The sequence below is a fragment of the Tachysurus vachellii genome, chromosome 5 (assembly GCF_030014155.1).
Source record: "Tachysurus vachellii isolate PV-2020 chromosome 5, HZAU_Pvac_v1, whole genome shotgun sequence".
In the NCBI taxonomy this organism is placed as follows: Eukaryota; Metazoa; Chordata; class Actinopteri; order Siluriformes; family Bagridae; genus Tachysurus; species Tachysurus vachellii.
Window position 1 is genome coordinate 18,837,813 of NC_083464.1, and position 21,582 is coordinate 18,859,394.

The 21,582-nt window shown below is 35.3% G+C and overlaps 1 protein-coding gene across 1 annotated transcript; it reads right to left on the reverse strand.

The window, feature by feature from the left end:
• Positions 1 to 248: 248 nt before the first annotated feature.
• rorc (RAR-related orphan receptor C) lies at positions 249 to 18,669 on the reverse strand. The gene is made up of 11 exons (XM_060870173.1): positions 18,533 to 18,669; positions 7,445 to 7,530; positions 7,180 to 7,321; positions 5,451 to 5,792; positions 5,204 to 5,323; positions 4,858 to 4,979; positions 3,818 to 3,950; positions 3,558 to 3,665; positions 3,257 to 3,367; positions 2,473 to 2,582; positions 249 to 1,957 (listed from the first exon to the last, which is right to left on the reverse strand). Exons 1-11 carry the CDS (start codon positions 18,540 to 18,542, stop codon positions 1,793 to 1,795), a joined length of 1,449 nt encoding a protein of 482 aa, XP_060726156.1. The 5' UTR covers positions 18,543 to 18,669; the 3' UTR covers positions 249 to 1,792.
• Between the last annotated feature and the right edge of the window lie 2,913 nt (positions 18,670 to 21,582).

A 21,582-nucleotide genomic window follows, 5' to 3' on the forward strand; every position in this document is an offset into this window, starting at 1 on the left:
TCTGGCTCCTTTTAAGGTTGCTTCCTAATATCATATCAGGGAGTTTAAATTACCATCATGTGGCCTGTTCATTAGGGATAAGTTTAAAAATTTCTGTTATCAGCAACAACCATACCATGGCAAATGTCACTGTACAAACACGTTCCCTCATGCTAATATCTGATGTGAATAATATCCAGAGCCCTTTATTTGTATCTACACGGTTTTACATTTTTATTCAACACAATACTGCCACAGTATTGTCTGCTTGGTTAGTTGCATGAATGGGGAGGGATGAAGGTGTTTCAAATAATGTGACCAACAAGAGTATGTGGCAAAATGAATGTCATCCCTACAGAATACTCAAAATACATATAAACAAAGTCCATTTTTATTTACCTTAGTGTGCAATCAATATCACCTTAAACTACTCATAAAACGTACCTTATTTTGCTGTCTAAACAAAAAGAAAAATATATATAAAATTGTTATTTTTATGTATTTATTTAATGCCCTTTTTCTCATAGCATAATACAAGTTAGAAAACAGATTCAAAAATATAAAGGAGCCAATTAGCCAAAGTCAGAAAAGGTAATACAATATATCAGGCAACATTTTTGAAATCAGTGACAAAAAATATTCAAGTGGCAAGAGACGAGGTCTTCTTGATCCACACGTGTATCACACTGATACAAAAACATAAAACCTATATGATGATGTAGGCTTATCTGCCACTGGCTGTATGCTATCATGCTTCATACTTAGCAGTGCTACTAATATGTGATAACATGTTTAAACACCAGTTGTGCGCAAGACCCTAATATAATTATGGATTCAGCTACAATTACATCCTAACTGTTAAAACCTCACACGAAATTATTCAATGCCTTAATAACGATTGTCATGAAGCCTAGAATGAAATAGATACTTGATGTAGTTTATAATGAGTAACTTTTAACTGAAAAGGGATTTGCCAGGAACCAGACTGTGAAAAACAACAAAACCAACTGCCCTTTAAAATCATATAAAAAGTATATTTAAACCAGAGAATAACTGAAAAGTATTATGGTCGATACGCCTAACTTAGAATAATGGGTTCAAAGGAAATATTCTGAATATGTAAAACAAAACATTTTAATTAATGCAGTGTATAGCCAGTTATAATTAGCAAATGTATAATTAGTAAATAAAACCTTTGGTTTATTTCAGTCATGTTTTGACATACAATCTCAAAACAAAACTGAAAAAGTCTACTATCACCGTACAGGATATTTAGTACTTTTTTTTATAGTACTTAGTACTTTATGTGCAAATAAGACAAGCAACAGTGTGTGAAAGAGGAAAGTCAAGCATGTTGGAAGTTAACATGTTGTGGAAAAGTTATTCAGTTCCAGTGCAATGCTCCAGTTTCTAAATGAGTAACAGTGATCCTTCAAATGTCTTCCAGTAAATATGGGCAGCAGGGATTTTACACAAGGTCAATTGGGTTAATCACATTTACACACATGGCCATTTGTTAAAGAAAACAATTTGTTAAGTATAAAATGCTACCTTTATACAGCTGAAAAGACTAACACAATACTTGCACTAAGCTACAGACCTTATTATTTTTTTTGGGGGGGGAATAAAAATAAACAAAACACTTCACATTATAAAATGGCATTTGCACAAAAATATACTTTCATTTAACATCAGTTTTTGCTTCAGAATTGTAAAAATATAGTTGTCTCCTTCAGACAAGTGTAGATTCGGTGCACACTGTTACATGCTCTGTACTGTGTACTCTATGAACTGTGCGATTGAGCATATGTGTTCAGAGAGTAACCATTGTGTGTATATCAGTGTCTGAGACAAACAGCTCCTTATAAAGTGGTGGGAAGAGAGAGTGCACAGTCACAGGGAAATACTGCCGGAACCAGCGCAGTTTCTCAATGTGCAGCGTACACAGGTTTTTCAACAGTGCCAACTTCTGGTACAGCTGAGGATCACAAAAACACACAAGCAATAACATTTAACACTGCAGAAGACCAGCTTATCTTACATGAAGTTTCAGTCTCTTATATTCTTAATGTCATCTAAATGTTATAATAAAAGTCATTTCTTTATTCATCATTTTATCATTTTAATACTAATATTTACAACCAGTCAGGCAAATGGAATAAAAATAGTTCCTATTAATTTAATCACTAATTCCTTATAATGGATCGTTTTATTCAACCATTCATTTATTTTAAGTTACTGCTTTATCCTGACCAGGTTTATGGTGGATCTGTTTGTCTTGGGTGCAAGGCAGGAATACATCAGGACACCATACAAACATTCATACACTCATCCTCATCTAGGGGCAATACTGCTGTCGAAACCCAAATGAGCATGTGTACAATATGCAAAACATTAAATGCCCAGGACTGAACCAAGTGCACTATGATGAGCATTAGTAGTGATAAGACTTAGCCTACTAATAAGTTATAGCCTACTAACACAAGCACACACCTTGTGCAGTAAACTTTCTTGGTTGTCTCTGTGTAGGATGTGACTGAGGGCCAATTCCACATCTTTTCTCACTCTCAGCACTCTGTCTCTGTCCTCCAGACATGGACGATCTGTACACACATATACATGTTTATAGCAGTTGAAACATGCTCCTCTAATCATATATAGCTTCTGTCCTTTTTGAACGAAATGTTCTTGTATTTTAAGCTCACAATAAACAGAACTATTAGCATTCAAGTAAAGTCACAAAACCTAGGATAAATGAATAACACTTGCAAAGAATTTTACACTGTACAGTTTTAACAGCCTTGTAAGACAATATTTTCTAAACAGAGGTTAGAGTTAACCAGAGGTTTTACAGAAGATTATCACTGAGCTGTTTATTATATTATATTATATTATATTATATTATATTATATTATATTATATTATATTATATTATATTAGTATATTATATTATATTAGTATATTATTATATTTTTATTATTATATTAGTATATTATTATATTTCACTGATGATTGGACGTATCTTTGGGAAGATTTTCGTGTTAAATTAAAAAGCAAAGCAACAAAGTTTGGGGTAAAATAGTCTGAGGTCTCTATATAAATAATAAAGATGCAAAATTAAATTTCCTGTGGTTTGTTTAATAATTATGAAACATAGACTCAAGTATTTATTCTGCGATTAATCATTTCCCCACATATAAACCAGTTATCCAGTTGTTTGAGCTGTAAGTTTTGTGTGGAATGTTTAAGTGTATGAATGTAAATGCTGTAAACATACCTGCATTTATGAGCACAAGCGCACTGAACAGCGCCACCTGCTGCTCTGTCAGCCTCAGAGCACATAGACCGTGCGCGAAGTCAAATACTGATGCAATAAAATCACAACAGGCTGCAACAGAGATACAAATACAAACACTGAATCATTTCTCTGGCACTGACACGTGTGCACGAGATGTATAACAACAGAGGAACTCGACAGCAGAGAATGTATACTGGGAATATTGGGTGTATCTTTGAAGAATCAAAATTGATCAATTTCTTTGTGAATCAAGAATCCTAAGATCAGATTTTAGTCTTACCAAGAGACTTGAAAAGTTCAGTTCCAGCAAACTTGCCATCAAAAAAGACTGTGCTGTTCTCCATATTAAATATCCGACTCATGCGGACCAGAACTACTTCCATCGAACCTGGATGAGAGAGACATGCACAGGGACAGATGAAAATATGCTGAATCAAAAGGAAATGCAGTCATTTACAGAAAGAGACACATCATGGTGCTCAATCTTCAAACATTTTCTAGTGAACATACAGTCATTCTTGAGTAATGAAGGCGTCTCACCACTCTTGAGAAGAGCAATTTGATCATTCTGACCAAGCTGACGGAAGCCTGGAATGCGCTTTGCAAATTCCACCACATACTGTACTGCATCTGTCAAACGAACTGCACAGTGCTGCCACATCTCATCCACAGACTGCCGAAAGTGAGAGAGGGAGAGAGAGAGAGAGAGAGAGAGAGAGAGAGAGAGATTTGATTAATCTATCAAACAAAACATTAATCTGGTTAATGGTTGGAGCTCAAATTAGATGATTGCTTTGATTAATATGAATTCTGGACTAGGTACTAATTGTGTTGCACAGTGTAGTAATTATGAAAACATTGGTATGATTATAGCATATTAAAGGGCCTTTTCCTTCTTTCCTTTCCTTTCCTTTTTTGTTTTGTAATAGGTAAAGCAGTTGAACATTTCAGCCCTTACAGTACTAACAGTCGAAATTCATGAACACCCTATTTTTCAGCACTGAGGTTTAATTGACCTAATTTTTTATACTCTAAACTGGAAACGCTAACCGAGGAGAGGGTGTAGCTAAAATATTGTGTGAGAAATCTATTGTGTATTACGAAATGTTTAGTTAATCGAGAAATTTTAAAAATGACTTTATTTTATTTGAACAAAGTATAGCTTATGTAATTGGATATAAAAGTCAAATTCTTTTATCGCTCTAATTAGGCATGTATAGCATTGCCTATAGGTCTTTTACCTTTAGGTGCCTTCCACACAGCATGTTTACAGCAGGCTACAGCAAGCAGTTAGGAATTTATAAGTTCAACAATGATGCAGTTTTATTTATTTAATTGCAGTTCTGCTATTTGTTTGGTTTGTGGCCATAAAAGTGATTAAACGGTAATAAAAGAAGTAAACACAGTTGCCTAAAAACTTTTAACTGTTTGTATATGAGATATGCTATTTCATCTATCAGCTTCAGTCTTTTGTCAAGAACTGATATAACTGATAATCATTAGGTTTGTGAGTAAATACATTGACTTGTCATTAGTCTGTGGTCAGTAACAATTGCACTGTAGTGGTAACGGGGTATTACTTTGTTTTGGTAAGCAAGGATCTCCTCCCTGCTGAAGAACTTCCACCTAAGGGCCTGGAGCTCTTCCACACAATACTGACCCGTTTCCCTGTGAGAGCGGAAAATACTTGCACACAGCTCCTCTACATGTGCGCACACACACGCACACACACACGCACACAAACACACACACACACACGCACACAAACACACACACACACACACACACACACACACACACACATACACATGTTGGTCACAAATATCACACGATCACTTGTTTACCACTTTGAATCACGCATAATGACTTAACCATCTGGCCAAATCAGATACAATAATAGCCGCACAGAGTTTATTTCTGTTTCACCTATGTGTGTTGACGTAGGGTAAGGACAGAACAAGTTTTCAGTGTCAAAAACTCGTAATCCCATTTCACTTCCTGGAATGCTCAGAATGGTCTCTGGTGTAGATCTTCTGTGGTCAAAGACTAGGAGAGAGGAAGGTACACTCAGTGAGAGAGATAAGACATGGAGAGGAAAGAACAAATGGAAAAACAAGTTCACTGTTAGACATGAAAAAGAAGGATGAGATAGGGAAAAGTGAATGCTTCTAACCCCTCAGTGTCGAAAAGCTGCTGCTCTCTCCACCCCTTTGAGAACTTCTGTAGGCCAAAGCTGCAGCCTGGGCCTCACCTGTGGCACTACCCTGATATGGATGAACCTCTGAAGAGCAGTTAAGCTCTGGGTCCAGGTTGTAGGGGAAGGTGGGAACCAGGGGCTGGATTAAATGTGTTGGCCGACCTCGGGGCTCTTTGCTGGGCTTGTAGGTGGGCAGAGGGTCGGGATCACCTTGACTAGCCTGGAGACGCTGCTGTTGTTGTTGCTGCTGCTGATGCCTCTCCACCTCAGCAAAAAGAGAATCTCTCTGACGCTTTGACATGCGGCCAAACTTCACAGCTGAGGAGAACGAGAGAGTGTAGGTATTCAAATGGAAATACCACCTAAGTGCTATTTTTGTCAGCATGAATTATAAACAAGAGACAATAAACCATATTTAGTGAGCATGATAAAAATGTGATTGTTTTTTTTGTGTGTTTTAGTTAGTAAGGCAGGTCTGATGTGCTGTCCTGTGTTTCTACCCCTGGTTTCATCGCCTGGTGGTCACCCTGCCAGGGATTGATCTGCATGGTCAGCCAGTGACTCATGGGATTATTGTGGATGGGGCCACCTGGGGACTGTCATGCCTTCTTTGAACCAATGAACCACTATTATAAACCGTTGTAGAAATTATATTATTTACATTGACAGTATTTACTGTCACGTGCCACCCAAATGACGATGGGTTCCTTTTCTTAGCCTGGTTCCGCTCAAGGTTTTTTCCTCATATCATCTCAGGGAGTTTTTCCTTGCCCCGTTGCCTCCGGCTTGCTCATTAGGGATATTTTTATATCTTTTAATTTCATTTTTAAATATTTTATAATATTTTTAAATTAATTCACTTTAAATTTATTTAAAGTGACCCTAGGGTTACTAGCCCTAACCCTAACCCTTTTTATTCTTATTTTTATTCTTCTTCTTATAATTATTTCTTTTTTCTCTTCTGTTTTTATACTTCTGTAAAGCTGCTTTGAGACAATGTGAATTGTTAAAAGCGCTACACAAGTAAATTAAATTGAATTGAATTCCTATAAACTGCTTTTGGTTCCCCAACAGCGTTCCACCTGCAGTGTATGCTTGCTTTGGCTTTATTGATTCCACTAATCTTGCAAGTTTTCTCACAATCACAACTATTGCTTTTATTGATTTTGTAATGTACATTAATTTTTTTTAACAGATGTCATCCCTAAACACTTGTCATGTAGGAAACTGAAAGGTAAATTTAAGGCCCTGAGTATAATTTATTACCTTGTGTTGACATGTCATATGTCAATGGATGTCAATAATTTCATTACAATTTTCTCTCAGCACAAAATATTTCTCCTTCTCTTGCTGTTTTTTTTAGCTACAGGCAGTCAGTGTAAGTCTTGGAACAGGGAATGTGCCACGAAAATGAAATGAAAACAGAAGACATGGCTTACCATACATTAATTTAAAAAAATAGCACGTCTTTTCTTTCACTGTTCCTTGATCTAAACTGAAACATTAATTCACTGCTGATTATTCTAACATTTATGTCAAAATGAACTTAAATATAATGATTTCATGTATCTGCACCTTTACCAATATTTTCCTAAAATATTATATGTATTGCATGATTTCTTTTTTTGTCACTCATTTTTACTGTGAATAAAGCCCTCTCGCTCTCTCCTTCTCTCTGTCCCCCTCTTCTCTTTTTATCTCTTACCATCTCGGCTCATTCCCTGTGCAACACATTTCTTAAGACGGCAGCTCTGGCAGCGGTTCCTGCTGGCCCGGTCAATGAGGCAGTTACTCTGCCTAGAGCAAGAATACTGCACACTGGACGATTGACTCCTTCGGAAAAATCCCTACAGAGAGAAAGATAGAGCAAGAAAGAGCATAGATGCAGTGAATGAAATATGTTCATTTATAGATTATCACTATGCTCTGAATTACAGGTCTAGGATCCCAATAATAAGAAAAGTTTTCACCTTGCAGCCTTCACAAGTGATGACCCCATAGTGCACGCCTGATGACTTGTCTCCACAGATCTTACAAGGAATGACCTCAATATGAGCTGTACACACACAAATGCACAGAAGTTCAGCCAGGATTGTTGTACATGAAACCGGCTACTACTTCCTACCTCATACTAACAGCAAAAGGCCTTTTTTTTACTAGAAACTCAACTGTAGTGTCAGGAGAAGGCTTCCCCATTGGGCCGATGAATGTCCTGCCCAAATCTTAATAAGTATAATAAGAAAGAAACAAAACAAATATCAAATCAGCTTTAATTTATTACATCAGCGTGTGAGCTAATGTTTCTGTTGTGTAGCAGGAATGTATGATCATTTAACATCAGATCACCATCTATGAATAACGGAACTCTGGAGCTGTGCAAAAGCCTACAGGTGAAATATATCAGATAACCATCCAAAGCTGAGCAGGAAGATAACTAGTTTATGTGTGTGTTTGTGTGTGTGTGCGCGTGTGCGTGTGTGTGCGTGTGTGTGTGTGTGTGCGTGTGTGTGTGTGTGTGTGTGTGTGTGTGTGCGTGCGTGCGTGGTCAATATTTCAGTAAATCTAACTGACTTCCTGGAACTAAAATGTGCTTATGTGGCTATGTGGTATATACAAACTGTCCTGTAGCCAAATTAACCAAAAGTTTCTCACCCATGTCTAAACACACACACACACACACAAATACACACACACACACAAACATACACACACACACACATTCACACACTGCAACACTGCACAGGTATTTATCTACAACAGGTAGCAACAGTCTAAAATATTCCATAATATAATGCTTAATCAAGCATAATCTTTAATGAAGCATTCATTATGCATTGCTTTCTGTGGCCCCGGGTTTAATTAAAAGATGAGTACTTCGCTTTAATTCTCACATTATTTCTGTATCTACTTTCACTTGTCTATGTTTGCATTAGAAACAGCATACAGTAATTAGGACACATTTCTAATAAATCTTCTGTCCTCAATTACCCGGAATCCTGCCCCCTCCCCACATCAATGTCTCTAGTGAAAACAAAAAATGTAAAAAAAAAAAGAGAGATTTACTAAGTATATCTGACTTACTTTGCTATTACCATATATAAGAGATAAGAGCTGCATAGCAAACAGTAACAAGCAATGCAATACTGTATACAGAGAATTGCTGGCATAATAATAATAATAATAATCCATTATTATTAATTCAAATTCAAATTTGTTTGTATAGCGCTTTTAACAATGGACATTGTCTCAAAGCAGCTTTACAGAACATAAACATAGAACAAAAGATTATTATAAAGATTAATATAATACAAAAATTCAAGATTAATATTAGATATATTGAAATGTATTTGTATTTACTGTATCCCCAGTGAGCAAGCCTTTGGCTGAATAATAATAATAATAATAATAATAATAATAATAATAATAATAATAATAATAATAATAATAATAATGAGGTTTTCACATAAAGTTAATGTATAATCTGGATTTTGACCTGCAACTGCAAGTCAGATGTAAGGACTGATATTATGATATATACCTTGCTGATAAAGAAAACAAACCACACTGGAGCTTTAATCAAAAACAAAAAGTACAATCCTATTGGGCATTCAGATAATAGCATCCAACAGTAATCAAGTTCTGCACTATATAGAGTTATTTATATTCCGATTTAAATAACTTATTGTGAATCATCATCATCATCATCATCATCATCAACATAATCATCATCATCATCATCATCGAGATTGAGGTGTTCACACATTGTGCTTTTTTAAGCCATTGCCTGATTTATGAAGGTCAAAATGACATTTTGGCATCTTTTTATATTTATCTCAGTTATCTAATTATTCCAGTATTGAAATGCTAAAAAATCATTAGTATGACAAATTTCAACAAAGAATATTAACTTCCTCTTTACATTTTTTCCCACCAGGTCATCAAAGGTTTTTGGCGTGATAAGGGGACTGAGTGTGACAGGGTATTTCTCACTCAAACATTTAAACATCAAAAACTACAAAGCCTCTCGTGAAAAATATAGAAAGATACAAAGGCAAAGAGAGAGTGTGTGGGGGAATATTTGACAGACTGAGGAGGTGGACCTAAAGTGTCAACCTCAGAGTCTTTTTAAGTGGTTTACTGGCTTCTCTTTCACTTTGACTATCCTGCTTTTATGCGTTCTCTTGCTTTTTCCTTCCCTTTCTCTGTCTCTCTCACAAAGGATGTGCCTGCCAGTAAGAAACTCTTTTATCTATGTTTTTATTGCCAGGAATGTCCATCCCCCTGTCACTTTCTCCCCCACGCCCCTCTCATCTCCATTACAACTCCTCCATCTTCCCTTTTCTGTTTCGTTCCATGTTTTCTCACATTCCCTGCCTGCTTGCAAGCAGATGCTTCACACAGTTGAATAGCAAAAATGTCTACACAACAATTCCTTCTGCTTTATATGGTTAGAGAGAAGTCTTTGTTTCGTATCTGCAATAAATCAGAACCTTTCAGGACCAACAGAGCAGATCTGATATAGGCTCATAAATAAGGCTCAGGGTAACTAAGTGTGATGCTGTTGATGGACACAAAGGCCTAAGACTGTATGAGACTAGACTTGTGTTTCTGTGTCAGTGTGTGTTTATGTCAGTGTGTCAGTTCTTACGTGTGCCCTGATTATGGGTACAGGAAGGAACTCCAAAAAGCTTTGCATATCCGCAGTATATAGGTGATGCTTGAAAAGCAAGCATGTGTGAAATAATGTATGAGGGATACTTGTGTGTGGAGCAATGCTATCTCAGTTATGTCATTTAATCAAGTACACACATTAACAAGCAAATATAAGAGCTTATCCATGTTAGAAACTGTGAGGACTTGAAAGTAATGTGAAAGTTCTTGAATGTGTTCATGTAAGTGAGGTGGAGGGAATAGAGAGCAGTTGCATGCCTGGTGAATTTCCTGTTATTTGATGTTGACGACAACAACTAACTGAACCACGGAGACCCTAGTATCTCTTTCTCTTTTTGTTTCTTGATTATGTCTAGATGGTACTGTCCATGTTTTCTGCAAACTGTATAGATACATGATAAGTAAGATAAACAAGTATCACACACACACACACACACACACACACACACACACACAATGTGTATCGTAATTTAATCAGTGATTCAAATAATTAGTTGCCTAAAGAAAAAAAAAATGTTTTTATGCTGTTTCATTTGTGCAGCAGAGAACACATCAGTACATGAATAATCATGCACTAATTCCTAAATTAATACTTAACCATGAACTAATGATGAGTTAAGGCTTGTACTAATCATAAACCAATAAAACCTATGAGCTAACTTTAACTATGGCGTGATTCTTAAATTCATTCCTGAATAACAAAGACCTTGACAAAGTACATCTTACTACATGCTTGTTATTGTACTACTTTAAACCTAAAAATAAAATACGCTCTATACAAAAAAATATAAATGACAAGTTCAAAATTTGTAATTGTTTATAAAACTATCATTAGAAAAATGTTTGATTATTTTCATCATTTACAATGTTTCTCCTTATCAAACACAGAAATTCACACTAATTAAAGACACCAATAATTTCATCTCAACACACTCTATTCATACGAATCCGACGGATATGTATATTTGTGTATATGTATGATCCTTTGTCCTGGGCAAATGTCCGACGAATATGTATGTTACACTATGTACCTTGTAAAGCGTCCTTGAGCTTGGGAAAGGCGCTATATAAATTAAACATATTATTATTATTATTATTCAAATTCCCCAGAAATAATAGCACATGCTCTGGGAGGCTCAGTAACGTTGATTCATTTAGCATTCATTTATGCCATTCTCCATTAACATTTAAAACCAGTGTTTAATAAGATTATAACATGTTTTAGATTGGACATTGGACATGTTTGATTTAATACCACAGGTGTTAATTAATACATTAACTGCACTAACATGTACCTAAGCTGGTTATCTTTTTTAGGTCTGTATGAATTTGTGTAATTGGGAAAGATAAAGTGAATTATAACGATTAGTTTTGAACACTATTTCTGTTATTGGTTTAATAGAGTAAGGGTTAACACGACAAGAAGAACGACTTGTTTAGGTGCATCTGTTAAGCATGAATAGGATTTGTGTAGCTTAGGAACGAACAGTAACATCCTTAGTTAGGCAAGTCTTATCAGAGAGACAGAGTCTGCACAGCAGCCTTCATTATACCTCCTCTAAAGAATCAAGTCAGAGCAGTGTTCAGTGCAGTGTTGTTCCTGTGGGACACCTGCAGAAGTCCAAGAGAATCCACGCATGATTGTTCCACAGTGCAAAATGTTAAAACAGTTACAACAACAATAACAACAACACCACCAACAACAACAACATAACGATAAGAGATGCTCGTTTTATATATGATTTATATAAAATCTGAATTATAGTGCAAAATGGAAAATTTTAAAAAAGAATGTCATCATATCTGCGAAAGGCCCAAACATTCAAAGAAGAAACAGCAGGTGGAATGTTTCGACTCTGGGAATTGAGGATGAAGTCATCATGTAAGATAATTAAAAAGAAATATAAGTGCATGGAAGTGGTGGTTTGTGGTTTAGAGGAAAGGTTCTTTGTGAGAATCTTATACCTTGAACTCAGTGCTGACTGCAATAAAGCTCATCTCTGCATTCATCCTTTGTTTTTATTTTAGTTTAGTGTGCTCGTTTGACTGAGCTAGTCTGGCCAATGTGGTGAATGGAGTCAGAAAGATTCTTTTTTTTTTCCTTTTTATTTATTTATTTATTTATTTATTTTATTATTTATATAGCATGTCAAAATGCACTTAGTTTAAGCTTTTCTGCAATTATTTAACATTTCTAGATACTTTTTAGGAAAAGCTATTATTAACAAAAGAAAAAAAACTGTTCTTAAATTGCTCTCATGTGGATAAACTGGTGTCTCAGCTGAAATAGTTGCCAATTTCATTAATGCTTAAAAGTGTCTGAAGGTTTTTTAGTCATGTCTGTCTTCAGTAGCATAATCTAATAATCTAATAATTTACTCTAGATTGTCTTCTATGAGCAGGCATGCCTCACTGACCCGACTCTAAACTACAGCTGCACACAACTGGATAGAAATTTCTGCAACACATGTCTCTAAAGCACTCTTACACACAGTGTTGGTAACACCAAAATCTCTATTCGAAATATTTTAGGCCTGAGATTTTTCAGACTAAATACTTTTATCCTGCTTTCTGCATCGTCTACCTGAATCTCCTTACCATCTGCCTCAATGTGTTTTTCACAACCCCAACTTGTCGACTGTTATCCATATCCACAGACTATCAAATGTATAAATGTATTATTCAATTAGCCTAATTAGTAAACCACACACACACACACACACACACACACACACTTACTCTTCTCCAGAAATCTAAAGTCTCACTGTGTTGTCTGGTATCACAATGAAGAATTACTTACTATCGCAAATAATAGAGAAAACACACACACACGCTCCACATGCACAAGTCCACAAAGTATACTTAGCAATCTAATTCTGCATTCCCCCACTGAAACCACATGCTGATAACTTGTGAATGTTCTATCTCTGCTTTCCACCTCTCCTCCATCTATCCACCTCAACCACATGCTGATACACACAAAAAGCAGTCACATTTATTCTGCCCTCATTCCTTATCTAAACCCTTACTCTGTCTATCTCTCTTTGCTAACCACTCACAAAGTAAGAGACTTGCAGTCTTACCAAATGAAGAACAGTGAAAAGAATAGATATGAGCAGATAATGCAGGTTATCCCACACTACCCAAGGGTGTTATACAAAATCAAAATGTTTTGAGCATATATGACTAGATATTTCCTAGACGGATATTAACATATTCTTTCATCAAAAATGAAAGAATGATTGAAAAGGAAACCAGACATGTCAATGGCTAATGTCCCTTAAACCTCAATTTTATTTGATATTATCTCAGTAGTTGTGCTCATTTACAGAAACTAAGATATAATCTGTTTTGGCCTGTAACCGTAAGTCAGATGTAAGATTTGATGTTATCTTGTAAATTCTGATGATAAAGAAACCACACAGAAGCTTTAGTAAAAAGAGAAATATGAATAATCCTATTGTATATTGTATATACTGTATGACTTGTATAACTGTTTGCATAAATCAGTGTGAGTATGGTGAAGGACCATCCACTTCCTTTCCATTTGCTTTAGTGTGAGAATGTTTTCATAGATATGAGTGCATAGGTGTTGTTCGGTTATTAGTCAATGTTCACATCCTTTTCATATGCAAGTAAGTTGTTTTATATATATATATATATATATATATACCTTTACGCTAGCTATTTGTTGATAATTAAATAATTTATAAATTGTAAATGTATGCCATCTTTAATAGATTCTGTTAGTATCTGTGCTCTGTAAGGAATTAATCAAACACAAACTGCACATGAAAGCACTGAAAATATGGTTAATGATATCTACTAGGTTTTGTGTGGCTACCTGTTAGCATAAATTATGCTTCTATACTACTGAATATATCACTGAATCATAATAATGCATCTTCACTTTTAAACCTGAAAACAAAAATACAATATTCTTATTCTTTAGGCGTTTAGGAACTTTGACGTGTAATTTATTGATCATATAATCTAGGTTTCTTAAAAAACATCTTTTTATATAGATTAGATGTTATATCAGTGACAAACACAGTGCAAGCACTTTTGCTCTGCTCAACCGCTGCATTTCTAGAGCAATCTAAGTTCAATTCTTGTGGTGTAAAATTAGGATATTGCATCATCTAAAATGTTTAAACATTCATTTATTTGGGAATTTTTATACCCAGCTATGATCTGCACGAAACACAAAAAGCTGTGCAAGTGTACTTGAAAAGCATTATAACATTATCTGATAACATACAGTTAAGTGTGATCATGAATCACACTAATATTTGCATTATTTATCATCTGACATCAATGTAGTACTGTACATAGTGTGAATGTATTCTGTTTTCTGATGTGGTTTTTAAGTAGAAGTGGAAAATCACCCACTAATTGCTGGACTGTTGTGTGTGAATACCTGGTAAATGCTGTCTTTTTCCCCCGAAACCCCCTTGTCAGCATTTTGTATTTAAAATACTTAAAAACCTCAAAGTTCCACTAACGGAAATCAGTGAAACGAACACGACTGTAATACAAAAGTAATACAAAAAAACAAAAACAACAAACAGGCAGAGACACAAATTGGAGATTTGTTTCTGTCTAAGGCATATACTGTCATAACTGAGCCTTCACATACTTATATTTAATAAAGCCTTTATTTATCTCAGGGAAACGAAAGAGAAAAAGACATAAAAGGCCAAACAGATCAAGGTGTAATGTCTCACAGAGGAACATAATGATGCAAATGTATGGAAATTGGAAACTTCTGATAAAGTTCAGAAGCTGGAGAAATACATTTCTACATTTCATGAAGAAATCAGATAAAGAACACAGGCAAACCTTTCGTACTACAAAGTATCTTAATAATAAAGTATAAAAAAAGAAATAAATAAAATCTATACATGTCAGTTATAAACAAGTCAAGTCAAAATGTAAACTTTTAGACATTTTAATCACTCTAATTTCAACCTTTTTTTATTTATAAAACTGTGATAATTCTTATTTTATTTTGTTTAATCTTGGGAAAAATGACTGAACAGTTTGTAATTTCTTATACTTGGAGTTGCATTCTATAGGATGCAAGAACCTGTAAGAGTTCTCACAAAGGGACAAAGAAGAGAAACCTCTTCACTGAACAAATGTCCCCCAAAAGTCTCCTGAATTCAGAATTAACCAATTAAAACCTATAAGCATGTACAAAATAACTGTGAACTTGACATAGAAGTGGTTGTTGGCTATTTAAAATAGATCTATCTATACCTGACAAATATATTTGGGTTGAAACTATGTTAGAAAACACTGCAGAGGCTTACACTGTATAATGACTCTTCCATACTGATCAGGACTTTATAGTATGTGAAAATTCGATAATAAGCCTTTCTGTTGTTTTAAGTGAATCATCAAAAATAACATCAAGAAAGCACTTTGTGAAGCTTCAGAAATGATGCACAAGTGTACGAAAGTCCAAACAGAGATTATCTGTATCAGATAACAGGTATCAGAGATTATAGGTCTTAGTTTCATTCTAGATATTTTTTTAATCTTAACCAATTTATTATAAAATAGTTATGTTATAGTGAACAAAATAAATCAGATTTTGTAATATATTAATATTACTTTTTATATATATATATATACACACACACACACACACACACACACACACACACACACACACACACACACACACACACACACACACATATATATATATATATATATATACATATATATATATATATATATATATATACATATATATATATTTCCCTCTAAACTCACCACATGAGGTAGGGATGCTGAAAGAAATTTGGGGATAGAGAACTGAGCATGCACACCTGTGTACACGTCTATGCTAGACATACACATATACATTTGCGCTGAATGGGTGACCACAGTAACAAAGCAGTTTTGCAGCTGGTACCTCTAGCAGCATTTTCATGATGTGTCTAGAATCTAGTGCAGTGCAATCGTGTCATGCTGCAGTTCCTAAATGTATTCGAATAAATATCTAGAACTGGCAATGGCTAAAATCATTAGTTCTGCATCTCTCTGTTCCTCCCCATCACTGAATATTGAAGACTGTCTCTCACAGCACGAACAAGCATAGAGCCATTCTATGAATAGCATTCATAATGTTAGAATACATTTTTCACACACACATTAAAGAATGTCTGAGTCAATGGTGCCTGTGTATATACAGTAAATATGGAAAGTATTTTAATGTGAGAGATTATTCAGTATTATAATAAATGCATCCCTAAGGCAATTTAAAAATGAATATATTTAAGTGCTTTTTTTTTTTTTTTTTTTACAGAATCTGTGTGAATCATATCGAGCTTACATTTTCATTCTCATCACACATTTTTATCAATCATTAATTTATCAGTAAATACATTGAATCGTGCTAATTATTTTGGTTTGTTTGTTAATTTGGTTTGTTTGCACATTTTCACTTTTTGCTAGTTAAACCGTTAACCTCCAAAAGAAATCCATGAAATAACGTACTCAATATTCACTTCCATGAGTAAAAATGTATAAAATTGTGGTGGTTGAATTTGACTGAATTCTTTATATATTTCAGAACATGTTCAACTACATGAATACAAATAAAGCAAATATTTAGTATAGAAGAAAGATCGGTTATCAAATAGCTACGCTACATTGGGAACGTTCATTAGGTGAGTGCAAACCTAAAACAACTGCATTAAAGTGTCACAGCTTTCCAGCTATCTTGGACTTCACCAGTATCGTTTTGAAGATGGGTGCATGGCTGTGTGAGCAGTGTGGGCACCAAAGCAAAATGTCATCTTTCAACCATGTTTACGACCGCAGTCTTCACAAAGGTCATCATTAAGCCCCCTGTGTAGCATGTACACATATGGAAGCAGCACAGAGCAGATTGCTTTCCTTATTAAGATTATTTGGAACATTTGGAACTAAAAGCTGCTAGAATATATGTTTAGGACATAAACACTGCTGAAGCAAAGATGCAAAGCTTCCAGATCAACAAAAGTATTGTAGAATTTAAATGAACTATAAAAGGCGCCATGTTCAAGCAGCATTTCAACTTAAATAATTTTCTAATATCTTCTATTTTGAAAAACTAGATGATGTTGAATGGCCTGCAGCTGTTCCTATCCAATCAACATGCATACTGTACTGTACCTCATTACTCAACAGACTTGCGCAGTCAGAAATACACATTTTTGAAGTCTTGTTTACTTATTTAACTCGCAACAACTTCAAACATTTTCCCAACCTCACCTGCGTGCCACATGAAAGATCGTATTCCGTGTGTACGCCGTGTGTACTGTAGGTTTGCTGTATTTACTAATCTAATGGTACTTTCCACCACTGTCACCACTGAGATTTTGCATTTATTTCAAAGAGAGATTTTCCTGGGTTTCTAAAGTAAGGACGAAGGCAGACGAGCACTCTATTGTGGCATGCTTAATGTTCAGGTATGTGTCAGAAAAGATATGAAAACCCCCTTCTCATTCAGTTCACTAAGAGTAGCTCCTATCCCACACCCACAGATATACTCAAAATGCTAAAGCTTAGCACGGTATGAGACCAAATGCTCTCCACAACAAGTTAAGGAAAAACATAACCTTTCATGGACATTAGAGTGCACTTTCTTTTTAAAAAAGATTAAAATGTTCACTGTGGCCAATTTGCAAAAGGATGTATATGTTGCTTTCATCCCACACACACTCTCACACACACATACACACACACAGTTTAAACACACTAAGGTCAATACAGTTTTAAAAACTTTTGCGGATACGTCATTTTCTTGTCATATTAGCAGAGCAATACTTTCATAATTCCGTTCGGTTAAGTACATCTGCAGCGGAAGTACATACATACAGCAGAAGTACATCTGCTATTCAAAATATCAACCTTAATTAAAGCAAAATTAGTTTCTTTGATAAATTGTACATTGACTGGTGCCATACATCTCACACAGAGACTGTAAGTGACATAAAAAAATAAATAAAAAAATAAAAAACCACTAACGTAAAACGACTCTTAATTTTGAGACTTCACGGTCACAGATAATATGGCGGAATTAGATGCAAACAGTCAGTGATTTAAGCATGACAGAGGTTCAAAGATTTTTGCATTTTTTAGAAAAGTAATCTTTTAACAACTATTCCTGTCCTAAACTTAAACACACAAAACATTGCACTGTTTAGAACCAAAATACGACTGGTTGTTTGCATTGATGGAGACTGTCAGACGATGGCAACAGGGTGGGAATAAAGAAATTTGTTGTGATGTTAACAAGTTTTTCTCACACCCCCACGCAGACATACACCATCAAACATGCAGCAAAAAATGTAAAAGACTTTGTATACAGAAAATATGCTAGTTCCTACCTCGCATCATCTTCACAGCTAGTGTGAACTCTCGAAGTTTTTTCTTGAAAATACCGTTCACTCTCTTTCACAATCTGTCTCCTTGATGATAATGTTAAAGTACGGCAGATCAGAGAGAGATTAGATGGTTTATTCTTGACGTGTGTGTGTATGTGTGTGTGTGTGTGTGTGTGTGTGTGTGTGTGTGAGTGCACGTGTGTGTTAGAGAGTGACAGCGGGCTGTCCCTTTCATGCAAACTAACTGTACAGACTCTCACTCACTCTCTTCCTCTCTTCTAGCATTATTTTTCCTTTTCTTAGTTTTTAGTTCTTATCATCTCTATATATTCATGTATAACGCATAATCTATGCTTAAATAAGGAGCTTTTTTGTAGAAAGTTGCTTAAAACCTGCTTGTCTAGCAGATCACAGACATCAAATTCAGTCAGACTTTCTCCTCTCACATTGGCTAATCCTTTCATTATTTCTCTCTTCTCTAACACACACTGCCTTTTGTGCAAAGTAGTGATCATTATCAAAATAACGCCAAACACATTATATCACAGTGTAGTAAAAATAACCACAAACCACTAAAACAGACTGAGATAGAAGATATTAGCTTCTGTACACTCAAAACAACAGCATTACTTTCTCAGTGTTAAAAATTAAGAATGATTATGAATCTTGATCATTAAGGTTCTCTATCAGAAAAAAAGATACATGAGAGACAAAAAGTGATATAAAAAATAAAGAAATAAAAAAGTGATTTTTGTGTGTGTGTGCATGTGTTTGTGTTCAGGGAGAACAATGCACAATTTTGCAGGTGTAATAAAGAGCCGTGCTGGCTGTGAAAGCCTCACAAAATGCTGTCAGATGTTATCTACATTCAAGTGGTGCACACACCCATAGCTCTCAGGCGCAGAAATATTGTGTGTTTCTGTTAGTGTGTTTATGGTGTTAAACAACATCATCTCTATACACGACGCACACACAGTGCCTGTGGCTGCAGCAAAAGTATTTATGGATGTACAGTGCAGTATGTGTTTGACAGGTGTAGATGTGAATTGCACTGCTACGCTGCTGCATTCCTCCATAACCAAAGACTTGTGTATTCACTTATATTCTGTATAAGAACATCTGTGTGTGTCTCTCTCTCTCTCTCTCTCTCTCTCTCTCTCTCTCTCTCTCACACACACACACACACACACACACACACACAAACAAAACTCTATGTAGAAACCATGTTGTATTTAGCTTCTGTGAGTACTGAGGAGTTTTGCACCTTTCCAAAGGAAATACAGTATAAAATATCACGATAATGCTTTCTTCAGTCCATCGAAACCTTTTCAAGGAAACCTACAAATTTTATCCTTTTTGATATTCTAGCACATGGGAAAATACTAAAGCATGTCCCTGTATGTTCATACCAATAGGATTTAACTGTTAAACCTGCATGTTTTTAAAAGAATTAAGAATCACAAGAGTATTCATTTTATTTTGTTGCTGTTGTTGTTGTTTTGTGAGTAAAACAATTCAGATCACAAATCTCACAATGTTCTTGTTCTTCTGCCAATAACAGCTTGTGAGCCAGTTGTGGGTGTCCTATTCATTTCATACATTTAGTCATCATCACCTTACAAACTGTGAACTTCATATTTAGAACATCATATTAAACCTTTCTTTTATTAAACCTTTTTACCATATTTACCATATTAAACCTTTCTTTCTCACTACAACCAGATGTTTGGCTCAATTTGACTCAGAATTTCGCATTCCATCACCTGTGCCTATTTCTCTCTGGTAGACTTGCAGCCCTTCAGGTACATGGGTTATGTAGTACAATATGTGTTATGCAATAGCTGTTTCAGTGCAAATGCTGTAGTATCAATAGTGTTCTTGAATCTAACTGCATTGGGAAATGAACTGATTTCACAATTTTAATGCAGTTTATTTGTACAGCACCAGATGTACAGATGTAGAGAAGTAGCATGCTGATGCTTCATAATCATGCGAAGATATCTCTTTGCAGTAAGGAAACTCAATTCCAATTACACTATATGAACAAAGGTTTGTGGACACCTGATCAATCACACCAAAATGTACTTGGTGAACTTTTTGACCATCTTGATAGAGATTTAGTCTCTATTTTCTGTAATAATTGCCTCCACTAATCTAGAGTTTCCAGAAGACTCTGAGGCAGTGCTTTTTGTGGATTCACACATTCAGCCTCAGTGTATTATCAAGATCAGGTCCTGATGTTGAATAAAAAAGGGGCACATTAAGAGTTCTGATTTATCCCAAAGCTACATTCCAACAGCATGAGTTCTTCCACACCAACCTTAGCAAACCATGTTTTAATTAACCTCATTTTGTGCACAAGAGCATCGTCATACTGGAACACGTTTGTTACAACATTGAAAGACATTCTATACAATTCTGTGTTTCCAAATTTGTGGCAATAGTTCAGGGAAGGGCAACATCTGGGTGTAAAGGTGGGGTGTCCACATACTTTTTGCCATGTTGGTTCAGCAAAGTAATTAACCTCTTAGATAGCAAAAGGCTTTAACATTGACATTTTTTTATTGTGTCAGACAGTAGCTGTATTTTAATATAGGTGCACACACATATGTACACAAAATTCATTTTAATTATTGTTTTAACTATGAAAATCTACTCATCTGAAAATCTACTCATAAGCACAACAAGCTTCCAAAAAAAGGTACAAATACTGTGGTTTAAATGAATTTATCTTACTGTCAGGTTTTACTATGCAGAAGATGGAACATGGTAAAAATGTAAGGCATTTGTATAGTTTCATTTAGACACACAAACACACAAACCCACACACACATAAACAACTCTAAAAACTCTAAAAACAACTCTCTCACACACACACACACACACACACACACACACACACACACACACACACACACACATACGAACACACGCACACACGCACATTCTGACGTTTGACCACACTTTTGAGTAAGTTGAGATTTGATGCTGGGTCAGCTGTTTCCAACATATATTTTTAGATTGAGATATGTCTGAAGATACAGGGCAGGTAA

Excerpts from the sequence above, each read along its gene's own strand:
- rorc (XM_060870173.1), bottom strand. Across the intron at positions 4,980-5,203 it reads CCCTACGTCAACACACATAG|AGGAGCTGTGTGCAAGTATT; the intron begins GTGAAACAGAAA and ends GCGCACATGTAG. Across the intron at positions 3,368-3,557 it reads TGAACTTTTCAAGTCTCTTG|CCTGTTGTGATTTTATTGCA; the intron begins GTAAGACTAAAA and ends TCTCTGTTGCAG.